The sequence below is a fragment of the Pelodiscus sinensis genome, chromosome 11 (assembly GCF_052426305.1).
Source record: "Pelodiscus sinensis isolate ZL-2025 chromosome 11, ASM5242630v1, whole genome shotgun sequence".
NCBI classification, from domain to species: Eukaryota; Metazoa; Chordata; order Testudines; family Trionychidae; genus Pelodiscus; species Pelodiscus sinensis.
Window position 1 is genome coordinate 14,044,303 of NC_143062.1, and position 23,436 is coordinate 14,067,738.

Sequence of the window (23,436 nt, forward strand, 5' to 3'; positions counted from 1 at the left end):
TGGGTGCAGAAGGGAGCTTGCAGTAAGGAATTAGGGTGCAGGAGAGGGTCTGGGGTCTGGGAGGGTGTTTGTGTGAAGGAGGCAATTGTGACCTGGGTTAGGGAACTAGGGTGCAGGGGTTTTGGTTGTGACATTGAGCAAGAGGGGGTTGTGATCTGGGGAAGGGGGCTAGGGAGCAGGAGGGAGGGTGGAAGGGTTTGGGCTCTCACCTAGGGCAGGAGGGTGTTGTGCTTCGGACAGGGGACTGAGGTGCAGTGGTTTGGGTTGTGATCTGGGGCAAGCGATTGGGGTGCAGGATCTGGGAGGAGATAGGGAATCACAGAATCAAAGAACCATAGAGCTGGAAGAGACCTCAGAAGGTCATCAAGTCCAGCCCCCTGCTCTAGGCAGGACCAATCCCAACTAAATCAAAGCAGGAGAAGGGGAGAGGGTTTGGGTTATGTGGGGTAGGGGAGCAAAGCGTTGGGGTGCCAGAGGCAGGCTCCAGTTGAGAGACTTACTTGCTTGACTCTCTGACAGCAGGCTTCTCAAGCAGACTCCCTATCTTCCCTGTCCTCACACTGGCTGCAAGGGGCCATGTGGTTTTTGAAGACGTAGGAGCCTAAGAGGAGGGTAGGAAGGGTGCTTCCAAAGCTGCCTGTTAACAGGCATCTCCCATCACCAGAAACCAGCCAATGGGATTGTGCTGGGGGTGGGAGCAGCACGCAAACCCTTTCTTCCCTCCCCTGGTCTAACAGTTGTTCCAACAGCCCTCCAACAGCTGTATTTCTCAGCAGCATGGGGGTGGGTGTAGGAAGCAGGTGGGGAGTCCACAGGCTGGATCTGGCAGCTTGGCAGGCTGAATCCGGCCCATGGAGGGTATTTTGCCCAGGCCTGCTCTAAAGCTAGTACCATTAAGAATTGCTGGACTTGCCGGATAGTATAATTATCATAAGCTAACCCCCTCTTTTCCTTATACAGCATTTATAGTCTGAAGCAGGAGACTGAAATACTGCAGTAATTCAGATATTTATAGGTGTTTAATTATTTATACAGATGTTATATTCATGAATCACTGGAAATATTACTAGTGATTTATTCTTCTGATTAAATGTAGATTTATTTTTAAAAACAAACGAGGTTCAAAATTATAGCAGATGAATGTTACCTTAAAATACTCAGCACACTGTGAAAAATGTGAAATCACTACAAGAGGGAAAAGGGGGAAATGTTTTGTTCTGTTCGTGAGTAAAGTGAATTAGATATACTGATCCTGAGAAAAATACATTTATTTACTTGTAATGACAAATATCATAACCATCACAAAATCTTCAATATCCGGAGGATTAAAAGGTGGCAAGGAATTACAGGCAGTCCCCGACTTACGCGGATCCGACTTATGTCGGATCCGCACTTACGAACAGGGCTTTTCTCACCCCGGAGCTCACAGGCGGCGGATTGCCACCCGTGTCCTCCGGGGCGAGAAAAGCTTCTCCCGGTCTCCCTAGTCTGCTGGGGGGGTCCAGCAAAGCCGCTGGACCCCCCCCAGCAGACCAGGGGGACAGGAGCAAAGCCGCGGAGCACACCCGAAAGCCGCGGAGCACTCCCCCCGCCTGGGTGGCTTTGCTCCTGTCCCCCTGGTCTGCTGGGGGGGTCCAGCAAAGCCGCTGGACCCCCCCAGCAGACCAGGGGGACAGGAGCAAAGCCACAGAGCACGCCCGCAGCGGGACAGCCCAAGCACGCCCGGGCTGTCCCGCTGCGAGCGTGCTCAGCGGCTTTGCTCCCTGTCTCCCTGGTCTGCAGGGAGACGGGGAGCAAAGCCTTGGAGCACACCCGCAGCAGGACAGCCCTGGCGCGCTTGGGCTGTCCCGCTGTGGGCGTGCTCCGTGGCTTTGCTCCTGTTCCCCTGGTCTGCTGGGGGGGGGGATGCAGCTAGTGCCCCCCCAGCAGACCAGGCTTTTCTTGCCTACCCCTGGGGTAGAGCAGCTGGGGGCTGCCGGGTTGGTCCCGCAGCGCCGCTCCGGACCAACCCAGCAGCACCCCAGCTGCTCTGCCCCAGGCGTCCTGATTCAGCCACTGCTGGTCAGTTTCAGTAGCGGCTGAATCAGGACGCCTGGGGCAGAGCAGCTGGGGTGCTGCTGGGTTGCTCCAGTAGCGCCGAGGAGCCGTGCTACTGGAGCAAGCCAGCAGCACCCCAGCTGCTCTGCCCCAGGCGTCCCCAAGTCAGCCGCTGCTGAAACTGACCAGCGGCTGACTACAGGAAGCCCGAGGCAGAGTTGCTCTGCCCCAGGCTTCCTGGAATCAGCCGCTGATCAGTTTCAGCAGCAGCTGACTTGGGGACGCCTGGGTTTCTTAAGTTGAATCTGTATGTAAGTCAGAACTGGCGTCCAGATTCAGCCGCGGTTGAAACTGATCAGTTTCAGCAGCGGCTGACGCCAGTTCTGACTTACATACAGATTCAACTTAAGAACAAACCTACAGTCCCTATCTTGTACGTAACCCGGGGACTGCCTGTACACTGGTCATTTAAAAAGAAAATATTGCTCCATTGTGAAATAGATTGTTTTCAGTCTGTTATAAATCTATGAAACTTCTACTGGATCTTTAACATTTGATGAGCTCTGACTTTATCATAAAGGTTTTAGATTTTAACTAGTAGCCTGGGCTTTAAAAGTACAGGATACAGCCAAACATGAGCGAGCGAGAGGCTGAAATCTGATGCTTTCTTCCCTTCAGCCACCAGAAAAGGAAGGTGGCCTGCCGCGTCAGGTTGGCAACAAGACAGAATGTGGCCTGCTGGGGTTTGTCCTGGAACTGAAGCAGGATTACCAGCCTGTTCGGAATCTAATCCCTGAGGAGAAACTCTACAAAGTATACACATTTAACTCTGTGAGAAAGTCAATGAGCACTGTGATAAAAATGGCAGACGGGAGTTTCCGAATGTACAGCAAAGGTGCTTCTGAAATTGTTCTGAAAAAGTAAGTGCACTGTGTCTCTTTGCCTTATTTACTGGTACTTGGAATGATCCCACAATATTAAAATATATGGGGTTTTTTTTGCTACTGACTTCAGAAAAAATAGGATTAAGCCCTTAGGGTATGTCTACACTACAAAGTTAATTCGAACTAACAGCGAATTAACTTTAATGGGGCAACACATACAAACCGCTAGTTCGAATTTAAATCGAACTAGTGGAGCGCTTAATTTGAACTAGGTAAACCTCATTCTACGAGGAGTAACGCCTAGTTCTAATTAAGTAGTTCGAATTAAGGGCTGTGTAGCCACTTAATTCAAACTAGTTGGAGGCTAGCCCTTCCCAGGTTGCTCTGGTGGCCAGTCTGGGCCAAACCAGGGAAACTTTTCTGCCCTCCTCCTGGCCCCGGAGCCCTTAAAGGGGCATGGTCTGGCTACAGTGCTTGTGCCAGTTGCAAGCCTGCCAGCACCCAGCCAGCAGACCCTGCACCTGGCACGAGATGAGCCAGCCATCCGCTGCCACCCAGCCCTCCGCCTCTTCCCAGGACCAGGCTGGCGGCTCCCAGGAACCAAGCAAGAGGCGGGTGCCCGCCTGGTCTAGTGCGGAGATCATGGACAGTGGCCAGCACCAGGTACCCTGGAGGGGATGGACCGAAGACAATGACCAAGCCATTTGTCTCGTGCCATCCATCTCCAGCCTTCCAAAACAGAGGCCAGGGACACCATTCCTACCCCCTGGCTAATATCACTCCATGGACCCAACCTCCATGAATTTATCTAACTTCTCTTTAAACTCTGTTATAGTTCTAGCCTTCACAGCCTCCTGCGGAAAGGAGTTCCACAGGTTGACTATGTGCTGTGTGAAGAAGAACTTTCTTTTATTAGTTTTAAACCTGCTGTCCATTAATTTCATTTGGTGTCCTCTAGTCCTTATATTATGGGAACTAATGAAGAACTTTTCTTTATTCACCCTCTCCACATCACTCATGATTTTATAGACCTCTATCATATCCCCCCTCAGTCTCCTCTTTTCTAAGCTGAAAAGTCCCAGTTGCTTTAGCCTCTCTTCATATAGGACCTGTTCCAAACCCCTGATCATTTTAGTTGCCCTTTTCTGAACCTTTTCCAAGGCCAAAATATCTTTTTTGAGGTGAGGAGACCACATCTGTACACAGTACTGAAGATATGGTGTACCATAGTTTTATACTTCCCCTCCTCCTTCTTCCCCTGGCTTCCCCCTTCCAGCTCCCTCCTCCCAGGTTTCCCCCTCCCCTCTCCCACCCTCTCTCTTCACCTCTCCCACCTCCTTCTCTCAGTCTCCCCAGAGGATAATCCCCCCCTCCAGTTTTGTTCAATAAAGAGAGTTTCTGTTTTTGAACACATGTCCTTTATTTTTTATATCAGGAAGGGGGGCTAGGGAGGGGTAAGTGGAAGGAGGTGAGGAAGAAATGGGGCACGAGCCCCCGATGGGGAGGACTGGGGTGGCTCTGCAGGCTCCTTGGAGTGGAAGCTCTCCTGCAGGGCCTCCTGGATCCTGACAGCCCACCGATTGACCCCCCCCCCCCCCGGCTGGTAGCCTGCGGCAAGTGCAGCCGGGCTGATGGCCAAGTGCTGTGATGTGCCGAGTGCGGGCACTCAGGGCACTCCAAGACAGGACTGCTTTGCTGTCCCTCATCGAGTTAGACAAGCAAGCGGGGAACCCTGAGAACTGTCTGTCTGGGGTGGGGGTCGGGTTCCTTTAAGCACAGCCCTCATCTAGCCTGAGGCAGCAGCTCCACACTCTAAGTCCTAACCTGATGCTCTGCCAGCACTGGTTCTGGCCAGCCTTAACTTCAGTTCAGGGTCCACTCAATGTGGACATGCTAGTTCAAATTAGCAAAACGCTAATTCGAATTAGTTTTTAGGTCTAGATGCACTAATTCGAATTAGCTTAGTTTGAATTAACTAATTCAAATTAAGTTAGTTGGAATTAGTGCTGTAGTGTAGACATACCCTTATTGTCTTGGTTTGAATCTGGAAACTAAATAATAGTTGCAAGTAATAAGTAATAACATTATTGTAAGACTATAACATAACATTTTTAATGTGATTAACCTTTTTTTTTCCTTTAAAAAAGTAATCTTGCTCAGTCGTCTGGATGGAAAAATGTCACTGGCCATCTTTCCTACCTTCTATTAGTCGCCACAAAATACCTCCATTGGCATTTCTTTGCTCTTGTTTCCTCCCTCCACATTAAACTGTAAACAGATGCACTTTTGAAATGTGCTTTTATCATGAAGGAATATGAATTCCAGTGTCTTCTTGTTAGTTAACAGGAACATAGCATACATTTGGATTCGCAAGATATTTTTTCAGTTCGTTGTAATTTCTTCACTAAACATGTGCCTAATAGAAATTACTTAGCATTTAACTGCAATGTCAGATAAAAGAATCTTAATATCTGCCCAACAGCTGTTGAAATCATAGGTGCATTCTCTTCCCCAGCAGTAGAATAATTAATCTGTGAAGTAGAAATTAAATCTCTTTAAAACAAAGAAGTATGGTATTGGATGAAATAAGTGGATATAATGAAAACCAATAACCAAACAAATGCAATTCATGTCCTTTTCTTCCAGGTGTTCTAGAATCCTAAATGCAGCAGGCGACATTCGTGTTTTCAGACCCCGTGACCGGGATGAGATGGTGAAGAAAGTGATTGAGCCCATGGCCTGTGATGGACTGAGAACTATTTGCGTTGCGTACCGGGACTTCAGCAGTAACCCAGAACCAGACTGGGACAGTGAAAATGACATTTTAACTGACCTGACCTGCATTTGTGTAGTTGGTATTGAAGATCCAGTAAGGCCAGAGGTATGTCAGACTTATACATTACAGTGCCTACTTAAGTCTGAATTCAAATTTCATGAAGTAGTCTATTTTTGTTTAATTTTCTAATTAACATTATCAAATTGGATGCCACAAAAACTTGGATACAGCTCCTATATCTGAGAAAAGTCCTTTATTGTTCAGTTGACCTTACTTAATTATAGCAAAAATAGGCTGATGTAAAGTATTGCAAGAAAAAGGTGATAAGGTTTTAATTTTTGTCTTACTGAGTACTTTATAGGGAGTCATATCAGAAAAGCTTCCTTTTGTGAATGGCCACCTAGACAATGCAGGTGAAACTTTCCATTAAGTAAAATGTGACAGTCCAATATTGAAGTTGTATGAGAAACAGAGATGGGTTCCCTTTGAGAAAATAAGTTTCTGGTACAAGTATGAAATGGTGATTTGTTTTCAACATAAAATAAATCTGCTCTAGAGGAAGTTCTGTTTTCTGTAATAACAACTTAACAGTCCTTTGTTACTTTGACATGTCAATTACTGTACTACAATTAGAGCCCTGCATGGATATAAAATTTGTATCCATAGCTGCATCCATATCCACAAAAAATGAGCCATGAATATCCTGATCCACTTCCACAGATGCGGATACCTGCGGATATTGTTACCTGTCCTTGGACCAGCCAAGGGAAAAAACTTAGGCAAACGGTGAATTTCAGTAACACTGAAGCTAGTTTATTATAACAGATTCTTAATAGTATGGCAGTACTCACACACACACATCACATTCATGCTGGCAGTTTGGAGGCAGGTGGCAAGAGTTAGTTTTGATTTCACAGGTAGCTGAAACTGGCCAGGCAACAGCCCCCTTGAGATTCAGCCATGAGGCGACAAAGGTCCCCGGAGATCCCTTCAGATCCACGGGAGAGCTCTACTTCTTCTAGTCCATTCCCGGGCTTGGCGTGCTGTTACATTTTTCCAAGGCAAAAGAGACCTTCTGGCCGCCTGTCACACAATTTATGCATTTTCAGGGTCCTTTCTTGCCTTAAAAGGTAACAGGTGCTAGACTGCCTTATGATAGGGTGCTTCCCATTCACACTTACACATTCTGTAGCTTACATACATAAGCATTAATATAATCAATTCTGCTTAAGCAATGTGTTTTCTAAACAAGTGTCTGGCAGGTCATCCCAAACAAATCCCAATAACACCATTATACTTTAGACATGCCATTTGACTGCCATATCAACTTTGATATAACAGGAAGCTACTTAAACCACATTTTCTCAGCTAACAGGAACTGTCTCAACTACATTTGCTTACCAGGAACTAGTCAAGCTGTAGCTGAGAGGTAGAAATGGGGGTGGAGGGAATGTGTCCAGCTATGTTCCAATCAGGGGGTTAGGCGTGTCTGACTGGTCACAGATATAAAGTAGATATCTGCAGATTTTCAGGGTTCAAGATACAAAATTTGTATCCACATCTGTATCTGCAAAAATGAGCTGCAGATATCTGCATCCACATACGCGGATGTGGATACACACAGATATAAAGCAGATAGCCATGGATGTGCATGGCTTTAACCACAGTTGAGTTGACAGTTAACAAATTGTTTTTAATGTTGTGTTTGAATGAAGAAAACATTTGTTAACTGTCTTTGCAAAGGAGAGTTTAGCAATTGAAGGGTAAAAAATCCAAATATAAAATTCACAGATGCCACCATATGTAAAAAGTGAATTGGAATCTTTGATGCTGTGGAACTCACTATTAGAGTTGCATGAGTAAAGAGTCTGCAAATTTATACTCCATCTTTGGCTGATTTAAGCTTCTATCAGAAAGCTTTAAAATAAAACCATTTTTTAAATTTATAAATAAAATAGAACACAGTAAGAAATAGAGGCTCTGATGTCATGGAAATGAGAATAGTGTTCACTCCCTATATAATTACATGATAGAAGATGGTTGATTTGTATCTGATATATTTATATAGTACTTGATTATTAATCATTATAACAAATGGGAAAGAACATTATTCCCATTTTACAGTTGAGGAACCAGTATAACACAGAGGATAAGGCCAAAGTAAATTAAAAGTTCTGGGAATAGAAATAAGAAATTCCTAGTTCCAAAGTAACATGTTCAGTCTATTAAATCACACACTTCTTGTGGTATAGAACTAATATCTATAAGTCACCTGGCCATGCATTGATAACACTATTAACCTTTACAAAGGAAATGGCAGAGGCCATCTGGTGGCAATCTCTCTCCTCCCTGTCCTTACATCCCATTTAATTTGCATGATAGATCTATTTTAGTCAGTTTCTTAATAATTCTGTTTGGATCCTCCTTGCTAGTATATCAGGTTGCTCACAATTTTGTATATGCTAAGAAATACTGTTTATTTTTTACTAAAATATCAAAAGTACACATTAAACTACTTTGAAGGACTATGAAATAGTCTTCTGTTTCCCTGAATGCTATACAAACCCAATATATTATATTTCTGACTATGATAATGCCATACCATAGAAAAAGCCACCTGTGTGATAATTGCCCTATTTCTGCACCCACGTGGTAAGATACTCATTCATGTGATAAAAAGTATTGTTCTTCTTCGAGTGCTTGCTCATGTCCATTCTGATTAGGTGTACGCGCGCCGCGTGCACGGATTCCGGAGCTTTTTTCCCTTAGCAGTACCCATAGGGCCAGCAGGGAGCCCCCTGGAGTGGCGCCGGTATATCGGTGCATATATACCCCTGCTGGCCCTCCCACCCCTCAGTTCCTTCTTACCGCCTGTGTCGGTAGCTGGAGCATGCTTCAGGCTATTGCCTATCTCTTAGCAGCTTATCTCTTATCCGTTGTATTATAGTTCGCAGTTGAAGTTTCTTTTCTAGTTAAGTAGTTGTTAAGTACTGTAAATAGTTATTTAGATAAGGGAGCAGTGGAACCCTCCCGCGAGGGGAGGGCATGCCAGGGCCCCAGGGCTTCAAACCCTGTGCCTCCTGCTCCAACCCTAAGCCCTGCGGAGACCCTCATTCTGACTGCCTTAAGTGTCTGGGTGAGGCTCATCGAGCTGAAAGCTGCTCTATTTGCAAGAGCTTTAAACCCAGGACTAAGAAGGAGAGCGACTTCCGACTGAAACTCCTGCTAATGGAGTCGGCACTGCAGCCTCAGGGCGAGGAGCGGCCTCACTCCGCCCGCAGCGCACCGACGGCGGCACCGTAGGACAGCAGGGCACTGAGACGCAGATCGCGTCACCGGTGCCGAGGCCTCCAAGAGCTCGAGGGGTCGCTCGGCAGAGAGGAGTGCCCAGAAGGTGCGCCCTAAGGAGGGGCACCTTTCTTCTAAGTCCTCTAGGAAGAGGCACAGCCCGGACAAGGGCAAGAGCCCTGGGCAGACAGTGGGGCTAGGAGAGGTCCGCCAGCCCTCCACCCCAGAGACTTTTGAGGCAGCCCGGGACCTCATCCACATGGCGGTGGATGAAGGGGAGGGCCCGGTACCGCAGGAGCGGACCGCTCCGGCACAGGCCTCTAGTGCCCCCCAGCAGGACAGGGCTGGGCCGTGGGACCCTCTGGGCAACGGGCAGGCCTCGGCCCAGCAGCAGCAGTTTCCCCCGGTGCCGGGGAGAACACCGGCACCGGAGCCGGGACGAACACCGGCACCAACCCCGGGCCCGCTCCCCACGGCACCGGCAGCGACTCCGGGAGCGTGTGGGCTCGCTACGCCGACGGCACCGGCACCGGTGCAGGGTCCGGTGCCGCAGATGGCTCCCTGGGCGGTGCAGGGCCCTGCACCGTATTACGCGCCCCGCACGGCACCCACGCTGTTGCCGCTCCCGGCACCGATCCCTGCTTACTCCTTGGGGGCACAGCAGCAGAGCGCGGCACCGATGCACGTGACGGCACCAGAGGGGTACGCACCGGTCTATCAGATGCACCTGGGCGCGGTACAGCCGCAGCAAAGGCCTCCACTTATGCCACCACCGGCACCGCGTGTGGTGCACAGGGGCAAGCCATCGGCCATGGCAGACCAACGTAGGGTGCAGGCTTCATCGGCCTCTCCCTGGTCAGCATCAGAGTACTCTTCGGAGTCGGAGGCTGAGTCAGTGGTTTCGACTGGTCCCTCATATAGGTCGCGGCCTCGCCATAGGTCCCGCTCGTCGGTCAGATCATCTCACCGGGATCCGATGGTCCAGCAGCAGTCGCAGGGGCAACCCCAGTGGGCTTTCTGGACGCCCTGGGCATACCATCAGGCCCAGGGGCCTCCCCCTTCGGGGCCGGCAGCGGGGTCATCTCGAAGAAGTAGCACCCCATCTGCAACCCCCTTGACAGCCCCCCTGCCTGGAAGTGGCTCGCCCATGGCTTCGGGGCCAAGACCCCCGGTTATTGGTCAGGAGGAACCGGGGGCGCAGTTGACCGAGGAGGCAGTCCCCTCAAGGGACTTCTCGTCGTCCTCGCCAGACGAGGCCCTGGCCGACCCCGCACCTCAGCCCCCGTCCATGGACTCCAGGGCGCACCAGGAGCTGCTCCGGAGGCTGGCGGTCAACCTTGCGGTCCAGCACGAGGAGGTTCACGAGGACTTAGATCCGATGGTGGACATCATAGCGGCAGCGGGCCCTGGTCGGGTGGCACTCCCACTGAATAAAACGGTGGACAAGCTGTCTAAAACCCTGTGGCAGACGCCGGCCTCTATTGCACCAACCCAGAAGGGGGTCGAGAGACGATACTATGTACCCCAGGAGGGGCATGAGTATCTGTTTACCCACCCGGCTCCGGGATCCATAGTGGTTCAGGCCGCTGGGCCGAAGGAGCGCCAAGGGCCTCCAGGCCCCACTTCGAAGGCAAAGGAGCCTAGGAGATTGGACCTGCTTGGCCGGAAGGCCTATGCCACAGGTGGCCTCCAGCTCCGTATAGCTAACCAGCAACTGATGCTGGGGCATTATGCTTTTAATATGTGGGCGTCCACGCAAAAATTTGCCAGCCAGCTTCCTCCCGAATCCCGTCAGGAGTTCGGGGCCTTGACGGAAGAGGGACAGGCAGTGGCGCGTACCTCTCTCCAGGCGGCCTTGGACGCAGCCGATTTGGCAGCCCGCACCATGGCCACGGGGGTGGTGATGAGGCGTAGTGCCTGGCTGCAGGTGTCTGGCATCCCACCCGAGGTGCAGACCACTATCCAAGACCTGCCCTTTGAGGGGCCGGCCTTATTTTCAGAGCAGACTGATTCCAAGCTGCATAGCCTGAAAGACTCAAGGGCAACCCTGAAGTCGCTAGGGATACATACCCCGGCGCCTCAGAGGCGCTCTTTCCAGGCTAGGCCCTACCCTAGAAGGGGGCAGAACAACGAAAGGGGTCGCAGGAGAGGCCGCAACAATGGCCGCCCTGACCTTTTCAGGGGCAGGCGTAGGGGGCCTCGGTCAGACTCCGAGAGAAGCTCAGGGCCGTCTCCCGGTCCCCAAGCTAAGCCCTCATTTTGAAGGTACGCCAGAGAGCAGAGTACCAGTAGCGCCTATCTGTCCGCCCTTTGGGGACCGTCTTTCCCTATTTTTCCAGGGATGGTTAAAGATCACGTCGGACCGTTGGGTCCTAGACCTGGTGAAGCAGGGATATACTATCCCCTTCCTTTCTTACCCTACCTTCCATCCCCCAGCCTCGTCCCTTTTCAGGGACCCCTCTCACGAGATGCTCCTTTGGCAGGAGGTGTCCAACCTGTTGATGCTAGGGGCCATAGAAAGGGTACCTCCAAACGTAAGGGGAAAGGGTTTCTACTCCCGCTACTTCCTGGTACCCAACGCGAAAGGAGGTATGCGTCCCATACTAGACCTCCGAAACCTGAACACCTTTATAAGGAAGACGAAGTTCAGGATGGTGACGCTAGCCCGCATCATCCCATCGCTCAGAAAGGGGGACTGGTATGCTGCTCTCGATTTAAAAGATGCATACTTCCACATTTCAATTTTTCCAAGTCACAGAAAATTCCTCCGGTTCACGGTGGGGCAGGATCACTTTCAGTTTACGGTCCTCCCCTTTGGACTGTGTACGGCCCTGAGAGTCTTTACCAAATGTATGACCGTGGTAGCCGCGTTCCTGAGACGACTGGCTCATAAAGGGCAAGTCTCGAGAACAGGTACTGGACCATGTCTCGAGGGCCAGAGCTCTGTTCAAGGGCCTCGGCCTCCTCATAAACGAGGCCAAATCACTGCTGGAGCCCACGCAAGTCATAGACTTTGTGGGGGCCCATCTGGACTCGCCTATGGGCAAGGCGTCCCTACCGAGAGACAGATTTTCGGCCATTCAATCGCTGGTAGTGGGGCTGCAGGAGTTCCCGACTACGACGGCGAGGACCTGCATGAGGCTGCTAGGCCACATGGCGGCGGGCACTTACGTGGTCCAACATGCCAGGCTACGCATGCGCCCATTGCAGGGGTGGCTCAAGGTAGTGCACAACCCCTTGAGGTCGCTGCTGGATGCGGTGGTAACTATCCCCCAGGACGTCCTGCGCTCGCTGGACTGGTGGAAGGACGAGAGCACGATGTGTGCGGGGGTCCAGTTCACCAAGCCGTCCCCGTCTGTGCAGCTGGTCACGGACGCCTCGGACGTGGGATGGGGCGCTCACCTGGGCAACCTCAGGACACAAGGTATGTGGTCGGCAGAGGAGGCTCGCCTCCATATAAATATCAAGGAGCTGCGGGCGGTCAGGTTGGCCTGCAGGGCGTTCCTTCCCCACTTACAGAACAGAGTGGTGGCGGTGCTGACAGACAACACTACGGCCATGTTCTATATCAACAAACAGGGTGGGGCGCGTTCCTCTCCCCTGTGCCGGGAAGCCCTAGAGCTATGGGAACTGTGTATAGCCCACAGCATTTCTCTGGAGGCGTCTCACCTCCCAGGAACCAGGAACGGGCTGGCAGACAGGCTCAGCCATTCAATCCAGGCGCACGAGTGGGTGCTAAGGGGGGATGTACTCCACGAGGTCTTCCAGAGGTGGGGATTTCCCCGGCTGGACCTGTTCGCAACTCCGAGCAACGCCAAGTGCGGGCAGTTCTTTTCGTACATGGGGCACGGGCAGGGCTCTCGGGGAGATGCGCTGCAGGTCAGCTGGCCCAGGGGCCTACTCTATGCCTTCCCCCCGTTCCCTCTGATCCACGACACACTCCTCAGAGTGCAGAGGTTCAGGGCTCGAGCCATCCTGATAGCGCCAGTATGGCCTCGACAGTACTGGTTCACCACCTTGCTGGATCTGACTGTGGAGGGCCCGCTCAGGCTACCCCTGGTGCCAGATCTAATCACTCAGAGCTGCGAGGCCGGGGTGGCACTCCACCCGAGCCTTCCATCTCTCCACCTAGCAGCGTGGCTCCTCAGTGGCTCTCATTGACGGAGCAAGCCTGCTCTAGAGATGTCCAGGAGGTCCTCTTGGAAAGTAGGAAGCTGTCCACTAGAGCTCTCTACGAGGCTAAGTGGAGGAGGTTTACTTCCTGGCTGGGGGGCAGGACGCTCGCTCCAGGTGAAGGGGCTGTTCCGACTGTCCTGGAATTCCTTCTCCACCTGCGGAAAAAGGGTCTGGCCACAGCCTCCCTAAGGGTGTACCTGGCGGCCATTGCGGCCTTCCACACCGGGGGGGGCCAAAGGTCTATCTTTGCCAACCCCTTGGTTAAAAGGTTTCTAAAGGGAGTCGACAGGTTGATGCCATATGAGAGGCCTCCGGTACCGGCGTGGGACCTTAACCTGGTCCTGACTGCCCTTATGAAGCCCCCGTTCGAGCCCCTAGCTTCATGCTCCCTGACACATCTATCTTATAAGGTAGCTTTCCTTGTGGCCATTACCTCGGCCAGGCGGGTGTCTGAGCTTAAGGCCCTCACATCAGAACCACCTTACACGGTGTTTTTTAAAGACAAAGTGGGAGGGCCAGCAGGGGTATACCGGTGCCACTCCAGGGGGCTCCCTGCTGGCCCTATGGGTACTGCTAAGGGAAAAAAGCTCTGGAATCTGTGCACGCGGCGCGCGTACACCTAATCAGAATGGACATGAGCAACACATCTCGAAGAACTACAGTTACGAGGTAAGTAACCTTTTCATTTTATCCATCATCACCAGTACTAATCAATCTGTCTCCAAACCACATCTGAGATTCCTAAGCCTAAAAACAAATTTGATTTAAAAAAAAACAAAACAGTCTTCCTGTTGGGTCTCAAAATGTGGCTTAAGTAAAACCAACCTGTCAAAATAGCATGTCTGAAAGTATAATGGTTTTATTGAGATTTGTTTGGGATGAACTGCATGACTCATTAATGACTCACAAATGCAGAAATCCTGAAGGCATATCATAGAACCATAGAACACTAGAACTAGAAGGGACCTCGAGAGGTCATCGAGTCCAGTCCCCTGCCCTCATGGCAGGGCCCAGTACCATCTAGACTAGGGGTGGGCAAAAGGGCTTTTACGGGCCAGATCCAGCCCACCAAGTGGGTGGATCCGGCCTTCAGAGGCTCTGCTGTTCCCCCGTCACGAGGCCAATTAAGGCCTGGGGGCAGGGGAGTTCCCAAATCATTCCCTGCTCTGCCACCACCCTGCAAGCAGCGCGTGGCACTTCAAAGGCCTTAATTGGACTGGGGACAGGAGAGCACGCAAAGCCTCCTCCCGGCCTGCCAGGAGCATGTGGCGCTTTGAAGCACCATGCGCTGCTCGCATAGCGGGGGTAAGAGCGGAGGAGTCTTTCATCATTCCCCCACTCCCAGGCCCTGATTGCCCTGGGGGTGGAGGATCATGCCTAGCCTCTTCCAGTGCATGAGTGGCTAGTGAGAAGGGGGGCAAAGCGGCTCCCCCACGCCCAGACCAATCATGGTCTGGGGGTGGAGTAGCCCCACCCCTTCCTGTTTAGACCCTGCCTATTCCTGTTTAAGCCCCACCCCTTCCAGAATGACCTGGGGCTACTTCAAAAATTTTTGAAGCGGCCCCCAAGCAAAAATAATTGCTCACCCCGATCTAGACCATCTCTGATAGATGTCAAGTATCAGAAGGGTAGCCGTGTTAGTCTGAATCTGCAAAAGCGGCGAGGAGTCCTGTGGCACCTTATAGACTAACTGAAGTGTAGGAGCATAAGCTTTCGTGGGCAAAGACCCACTTCATCAGATGCATGTAGTGGAAATTTCCAGAGGCAGGTATAAATATGCAGGCCAGGATCAGGCTGGAGATGAAGAGGTGGATCCAATCAAGGAGGATGAGGCCCACTTCTAGCAGCTGATCTGGAGGTGTGAATTCCAAGAGAGCAGAAGCTGCTTTTGTAATTAGCAAGCCATTCACAGTCTTTGTTTAATCCAGAGTTGATTGTGTCAAACTTGAAGATGAACTGTAGCTCAGCAGTTTCTCTTTGAAGTCTGGTCCTGAAGTTTTTTTGCTGCAGGATGGCTACCTTTAGATCTGCAATTGTGTGTCCAGGGAGATTGAAGTGTTCCCCTACAGGTTTTTGTATGTTGCCATTCCTAATATCAGATTTGTGTCCATTGATTCTTTTATGTAGGGACTGTCCAGTTTGGCCGATGTATACAGCAGAGGGGCATTGTTGGCACATGATGGCATATATTACGTTGGTAGATGTGCAGGAGAACGTACCAGTGATAGTATGGCTGATCTGGTTAGGTCCTGTGATGGTGTTGCTAGTGTATATATGTGGGCAGAGTTGGCACCGAGGTTTGTTGCAAGGATTGGTTCCTGAGTTCGAGTTATTATGGTGTGGTGTGTAGTTGCTGGTGAGAATATGCTTCAGGTTGGCGGGTTGTCTGTGGGCAAGGACCGGCCTACCTCCCAAGGCCTGTGAGAGTGAGGGATCATTGTCCAGGATGGGTTGTAGATCACTAATGATGCGTTGGAGAGGTTTTAGCTGGGGACTGTAGGTGATGGCCAGTGGTGTTCTGTTGGTTTCTTTCTTGGGCTTGTCCCGTAGCAGGAGGCTTCTGGGTACACGTCTGGCTCTGTCGATCGGTGTACCGACCGCTACACTTACCTGCATGCCTCCAGCTTCCATCCTGGACACACCACACAATCCATTGTTTACAGCCAAGCACTGAGGTACAACCGCATATGCTCCAAACCCTCAGACAGAGACCTACACCTACAAGATCTTCAACAAGCATTCTGTAAACTGCGATACCCACACGAGGAAGTGAGGAGACAGATTGACAGAGCCAGACGTGTACCCAGAAGTCTCCTGCTACGGGATCCACCTCGTCATCTCCAGCCTGATCCTGGCCTGCATATTTATACCTGCCTCTGGAAATTTCCACTACATGCATCTGACGAAGTGGGTCTTTGCCCACGAAAGCTTATGCTCCTACACTTCAGTTAGTCTATAAGGTGCCACAGGACTCCTCGCCGCTTTTTCTGTTAGATGTCTATCTAACTTAAATATCCCCATAGAGTATTAAAACTTTCACACCATGACATTAACATGCTTTTGTGCAAAAACTTGCCAGCTGTCTACACTGGCTGCTTGAATTTGTGCAAGAGCACTGACTTTGTAATGTACAAAATCAGTACTTCTTGTGCAAATACTTTCACGCTCCTGCTCAGGAAAAAGCTCTCTTGTGCAAGAATACTTGCGCAAGTGGGTCAGTGTAGACAGGGAAGAACTGTTTTGTGCAAAAAAGCCCCGATGGCTAAAATGGCGATCGGGGCTTTCTTGCGCAAAATTGCGTCTAGACTGGCCACAGATGCTTTTGCGTAAAAGCACTTTTTGCGCAAAAGCATCCGTGCCAATCTAGACGCTCTTTTGCAGAAATTCTTTTAACGGAAAAACTTTTCCGTTAAAAGTATTTCCGCAAAATCATGCCAGTCTAGACGTAGCCATGCATTCTATATATAAACTTGGGTTCTAATCACTTTAAAAGCTTTATGAATCCCTGAGGGGGAAAAAAACCAAAAAACCCACTTTATGTATGGAGTGCAAATAATGAAAATTATTCATATGCCCTACTTCTGATAATGAGATTGTGTGGGCTGGAAGATCAGCTTCTGCTTAGCTGACATATTAAGTCCTGGTATAGTTGGCCACATAGAATTTTCGTATGTAAGTGCACTGATTCACCATGCTGCTTGCATATGCAGTATCATCTGTGCTTCAATTCAACTAAAAAGTTTGGGTTTAAAGTACACAGATATTTCTTAGTGGCTTTAAACACATGTTTTATTTCCTTGAAGAATATGCACAAATTCCCTTCTTTCATTTATAATTCTGTTGTTTTTACAATTGTACTAATTCAGACGATAAGACTAGGAAGATTTCAGAACAGATGTGTACATAGGCCACATCCTGTGAGTATTCAGGGACATAGGCTGAATCCTGTATGAATTCATGGGGACTAGTGGCAGCGGAATCAGTTTCATGGCCCCTATTTCACATTTGGGAACGAAGTCAGTAGTTAGGAGGTTCTGCAGGTCATTGTTCTTGATTTCAAGTGTGCTATCAGAACAAGATGCGGGACTTCTCTAGTTGTCTGAAAGTACCACAGACTTCATTTTCTTATCATGTTTCAAATGTGATGGCAGTAAGTAAACTCTACGGCTGTGTCTAGACTGGCCAGTTTTTCTGGAAAATCAGCCACTTTTCCGGAAAAACTTGCCAGCTGTCTACACGGGCCACTTGAATTTCCGCAAAAGCACTGACGATCTCATGTAAGATTGTCAGTGTTCTTGCGGAAATACTATGCTGCTTCCATTCGGGCAAAAGTCCTTTTGCGCAAAAATTTTGCGCAAAAGGGCCAGTGTAGACAGCTCAGCTTTGTTTTCCACAAAAAAGCCCCGATCGCGAAAATGGCAATTGGGACTTTTTTGGGGAAAAGCGCGTCTAGATTGGCATGGATGCTTTTCGGCAAAAAGTGCTTTTGCGGAAAAGTGTCCGTGCCAATCTAGACGTTCTTTTCCGAAAATGCTTTTAACAGAAAACTTTTCCATTAAAAGCATTTCTGGAAAATCATGCCAGTCTAAACATAGCCCAGATTGTATTTGAGTGACCACCTGCGAATTGCTTTTGATTAAATCTCTCAATAGGGCCCCAGTTTTTCCCTAACTGGTCTATTTCAATGTGTCTGCAATTAGATCTGTTCATAAACTCCTAATTTACATTGAGTCCATCCGCCCTTAAAACTTAGGGCTTGAGATCTCCTTTTGTCTCCTTGTTTTTCAGAGGCAGCCTGACATGGGTCTCTTGTCCTGCAATCCCAGGCCTTTCTGCCTCCTCATTCCTTTCTTGTCTCCCTCCTTTATGGCTGGGTTTGTTTTAATTGGTAACAGCTATGTTTGTCTCCAAGCCTGGCAGTCCTGGCAGCTGTTCAGAGGTGTGATCTTCTGCTTATGCTCAGCCTGGGGTTTGTAAATCCCATTTCCACACCCAAAAAAGATTCTGACAGTATATCTTCCTGCAGGTGTGTAGTGCTCATCTTCCTTAGTGGTCCTGACAGAATGGAATCCAAAATTACTAAATATCTTAAATGGAATCTTTGTTACATTGAAACACAGATCTTCTAAAAATAACTTTGGCAAAATAAGCTGCCTCCTTTAGAATTAATAACCATAAATTCTGTCAGATACCATCCCATAGTTGTTCCTTCTTAATCCTAATCATTTTAAATCAAAATATATAGGCTGGCTCTTCAGTTGGCATGAATTGGCACAATTCTATTTACATCATTGGAGCTATTCCAATTTTCACCTGCTAACCATCTGGCACTATTGACTAATGACTCACTGAAAAATGTCCAATGTAAATAAATAAGGAGCTTTGCCAGTCCTCATATTAATTTGTCCCATTCCTTCTTCCACATAGCTTAAATATTTTCCATTTTATTTAAATATTTTCTCAAGATGCTTTTAGTGTGCCTAGAAAAGAGGGACATCTTCATAGTAATGCCATCAGACTCTTTTATGCCAGAAGTAATAAAATTGGTTTCTTTTTAATACTTTGAAACCAACCTGGAACTCATATCTGTCCATTGTTTTCTGTGCCCACTCATAATACGGGGTTTGGATGTTGCAAAGAAAGTGCAGTCTACCTATGCCTACCCAATACTTTGTTAGCTTATCTTTCTTGCTCAGAGCCTAACAAAAGCAAAGGCAATTCCCTGGTACGACTGTGTGGATTAACTGTGAATTTGATGTTTTTGTGTTGCTTTCTTTTAGTATTTCTGCAAGCACTAAAATAGTGTCAAGCAGCTCTGGCTTTGATACTTTGCTTATTGATGTTCCCTTGGGGTACTTGTTTATTATTAGTGACGAAAGTATACACTTGTTATAATGATGATGCAGGACCTCATTACTGGAAATAACCTATAAAGAAACAGTAGGTAATTATCAAAGGGATATATTACATATTTATTTGCATTCCATTATATTTTGGCAGCTTTTAGATGAAATACAATACAGTCAGCATTAGACTTATAGGCTGCGTCTACACTGGCAAGTTTTTCCGCAAAAGCAATTGCTTTTGCGGAAAAACTTGCCAGCTGTCTACACTGGCTGCTTGAATTTGCACAAGAACACTGACGATCTGTTGTAAGACTGTCAGTGTTCTTCCGCAAATACTATGATGCTCCCATTCGGGAAAAAGCCCTCTTGCGCAAATATATTTGCGCAAGAGGGCCAGTATAGACAGCTCAGGACTGTTTTGCGCAAAAAAGCCCCGATGGCGAAAATGGCAATCGGGGCTTTCTTGTGCAAAACTGCGTCTAGATAGGCACGGACGCTTTTCTGCAAAAAGTGCTTTGGCGCAAAAGCATCCGTGCCAATCTAGACCCTCTTTTCCGCAAATGCTTTTAACGGAAAAACTTTTCCATTAAAAGCATTTACGGAAAATCATGCCAGTCTAGATGTAGCCATAGTGCTTATTCATTGTATAATGAATTGGTGTTGAGTTTCTGATTTTCATTACTGTGGCTAAGCATCTATAAAAAGCTAACATTACTTTTAAAAAAGTATTGTGCATTATTCTTATTACGAAACCATAGTTTCATTCTTAAAGTGGTATATTTAGTTGACATTTGAGTGTAGACTCATTTAATCAACTTAAAAATAATGTATGTTTCCTAAAAATATTTCCCATGCACAGATGTATTAAGAGAATTGACCTCCCCCCAGGTGGTGGTTGTTGCAAATATTTCTGTGCCTATTTAGGGATAATGGTAGTATAAAGTAGCCGATGTACTGTTTGATCTTGAGTCCACTGACTAAACAGATTTTCTTTAATATTAATTACACTTGTAATTAAGATATTTTTCCCCAAAGACTGTACTGAGCTTTTGGACTATGATTCTACACTGGCCAGCAAAATTTCACAAGATTTTGATTCTTTAAAGGTTTGGTTTTGGCCCATTTCTGGACCTCTAATAAAATAATATAGTCTTTGTGGTAGGCTCTGGGGTTATTACACTTACATAGAAGGCAACAATATTTTTATAAAAGGACTTTTAAATATGACGGTGGTTCTGTGCATGAGTGTTACTCATTGCCAAAGTGCCCTTAATGTGGGTATTGCAAATTAATTTTAATTAGTTTCTTCCTTTATGTAAATTTTGGGCAATTCTGTTTACAGTTGAACTGCAAACAAAATGGCTACTTTGCAGTATGGGTGACTCCTCAAGTTGTTCTGTCCAGGTGGATTCCACTCTTGCTGCACATGTACAGAAGGTTGGAATCTTTTAATCGGTAGTGTCCATTGGAGCATATGCCCTGCAGATCTCCAAAGGCATAAAAGACCAGATGGTCCCAGCTACCCCTCAGAATATTGAATAAACAGACGTTGTTGCAGTAGAGAAAGAGGGCAGATTATGACTAAGGCTAGCTTGGGATTTTTTTTATTATATTTTTTTGTCAGAAATTTCCAGTTATCAAAGGCAGGAATTTTACGAGAAAGGTTCTGTTTCAATGAATAATTTCTGAAAAACTACCAGAAGTGCACTACTGATTGTAAAACAAAAATTGCCAAAATGTCTGGGAACAGATAATATTTTAGGAAAACGAAACTAAAAAACCCAAACATATTCTTCTGAGATTGGTGCTTAGGAAGAAAATAGTTGACTTTTAGTGACAGAATTTGCGAATTGCCATAATTGCTGTTTTGAGCAGAACAAAACTGACATGCAGAAATGTCATTGCACTTCAGGAAGAACTCTGCGTAAGCTTGAAAGCTTGTCTGTCTCACTATCAGAAGTTGGTGCAATAAAAGATATTGCCTCACCTACCTTGTCACTGCACTTGAAGGGACTGTGCTATGTGAGAAAAAGACAGAAGAGCAAAGAATATTGCTATAATTGTGCCTTTTAAATTAGCTTAATATTGATGGATTTATCCTGCAAAAAATGGCAGGTCATGGAACTGTGATAAAAATAATGAAAAGTCATAACTTTGAGAACTTGTTCAGGTACTTGCTTTAAAATTAATAACATTTTAGAAGGAAAGCCTCATTTCCTCTTTTCCTCAGATGCTTCTGGGAATGTGAAAATGTAGAAAATCATATGAAAATGTAGCCTCTGCTACTCCAACAAACTTAACCTCAAATGCTGCTATAGTTTTTTTCATACATAATGGTGACACTCAACCTCTGCTGTGACAAAGCTGTCAAACTGGCATCTTTCTTGGAGAGTTTGAGACCTGTGCCTATTATGAATTTCTATCTGATTTACTTTTTCTAAAAAGCCCACATCTAATGTAAAAATCCTGCTTGTGGTTGTATTGCCTTCAATAATAAATTGAAATTGTTTGGATGAATTCAGCAGCAATTAGCTTTGTCTTCCTCTCTTGAGAGAGAGTAGGCAGGGGCCTTGTTCTGAATGTTGTACTTTCCTTTATGAATGTTCATCCACTCAACGGTTCTCTGAGGGTGTGTCTACTCTACATGGCTCCATTGATGGAGCCATGTAGATTAGGCTGATCGGCAAAGGGAAATGAAGCCGCGATTTAAATAATCACGGCTTCATTTAAATTTAAATGGTTGCCGCGCTGAGCCAACAAATGGCTGATCAGCTGTTTGTCGGCTCAGAGCGCTAGTCTGGACGCTCCCGTGCCGACCTGCTTGTTAATGCTATTACATTATTTTGTACTGACTGAGAGCCATTCTGTGAACAGCAAATATTCCTGCTATATCCTGAAGGTGGAGTCGTTTACATAGGGCCCAGGAAGAGCTCAATTAATTATTCTTATAGCCCAGTTTTTATCTTAATGATCTGCATTTTGACTCATCTAGTTTTACCAGGTAAGTGTAAGAGAGAAGAATAGCACAAATGACCACACAAGCTGTCACACACATCAAGTTACCGTCTCTCATAATTCCTTTAGAAGCATTTGGCTCATATCTAATTCTATCATGTTAGTGAATGTTGTTACCTTTTTGTAATGACTCAGATGTTTGTGTCCTGTACTTGCTACTTCACAGGAAGGTGAAACCCCTTGCAGTGCACATAACCATTTGTTCAATGTTGAACCTTATGAAAAAAATCCTTCCCAGACCCTTTTGTTCATGTCCTGAATCATGAGATTGAATTACCCTTTTAGTTTATATTGACTTCTAGCTAGGGTACATCCACGCTGCATGGCTATTTCGAAATAAGCTATTCTGGAATAGCTACACTGCAAGGAAGCCTCAAAATTAGTCTGAGGTGGGCTTCCCTAATGTAGACTTGCTATATTGATTTAGAGCCCCAGGAGACACTGGGGAGGATTAACTTAGAATGACTTTGCTGAGGGGCTATTTTGAAATAGCAGCAGTGGAGTGTCTACACACTTTATTTTGAATAGCTATTTTGGAATAGGCGTTATTCCTCATATAATGAGGTTTACAAATTTTGGAATAAGCTGCCCGTTATTTTCAAATTATTTCAAAATAACGGAATGGCTGGGTAGACGTTCACATAGTTATCTCGAAATAACAGTGCAGTATAGATGCACCCCTATGTTCTTATTTCTTCAATAAAGTTAGAGCATAGCAAATAGCATTGGATTTTCAATGCTATGGTAATGCAGGTAGAAAAGAAATACTCTGCATACTAATCAGTACAGTAGATATCCATTTTCTGACATCATGTATTCAAACTCAGTGATATTCATGCACTATATCTGTGCTGATAATAGAACAAATACTTTAAATTCAAACTGGAATACTATTTTTAATCACAATCTTTGACCTATTGTTTTCTGTTGTATATCTTTCATTAGAAAATGAGTGCACTTACATAGACATGCTTGTCGATACTGCATATTAAAGCCAGAGAATTTTAGTCACAACAGAATGTCATTTTCAGCAGCTCAGTTGATGGCATGACAATTTGCAAATAAATAGTCATCAGTGTTTTATATAATCTATATAAGTTATACTTAAAAAACAATGAATGATCTGGTAGTACTTTATAGACTAACAAGACATGTAGATGGTATCATGAGCTTCCGTGGGCACAGCCTGCTTCTTCAGATGACTGGAGTTTTGAAGTTTTCAGATTACTCTAAAACTCCGGTCATCTGAGGAAGTGGGCTGTGCCCACGAATCATAGAATCATAGAATCACAGAGCTGGAAGAGACCTCAGAAGGTCATCAAGTCCAGCCCCCTGCCCAAGGCAGGACCAATCCCAACTAAATCAACCCAGCCAGGGCTTTGTCAAGCCGAGACTTAAAAATCTCTAGGGATGG

The 23,436-nt window shown here is 47.0% G+C and overlaps 1 protein-coding gene across 18 annotated transcripts in view; it reads left to right on the forward strand.

Moving 5' to 3' along the window:
- LOC102448489 (plasma membrane calcium-transporting ATPase 2) overlaps nt 1-23,436 on the forward strand; it is an 857,866-nt gene that overhangs the window by 733,443 nt on the left and 100,987 nt on the right. For all 18 annotated transcript variants that reach the window (XR_012906525.2, XR_012906526.2, XM_075939331.2 and 15 more), the window contains 2 exons: nt 2,716-2,957; nt 5,568-5,802. Coding sequence is in view for 16 of the 18 variants with exons in the window: in XM_075939331.2 (XP_075795446.1) it covers nt 2,716-2,957; nt 5,568-5,802 (477 nt within the window). In the remaining 2 variants the exon portion in view is untranslated. The remainder of the gene's footprint in view (nt 1-2,715; nt 2,958-5,567; nt 5,803-23,436) is intronic.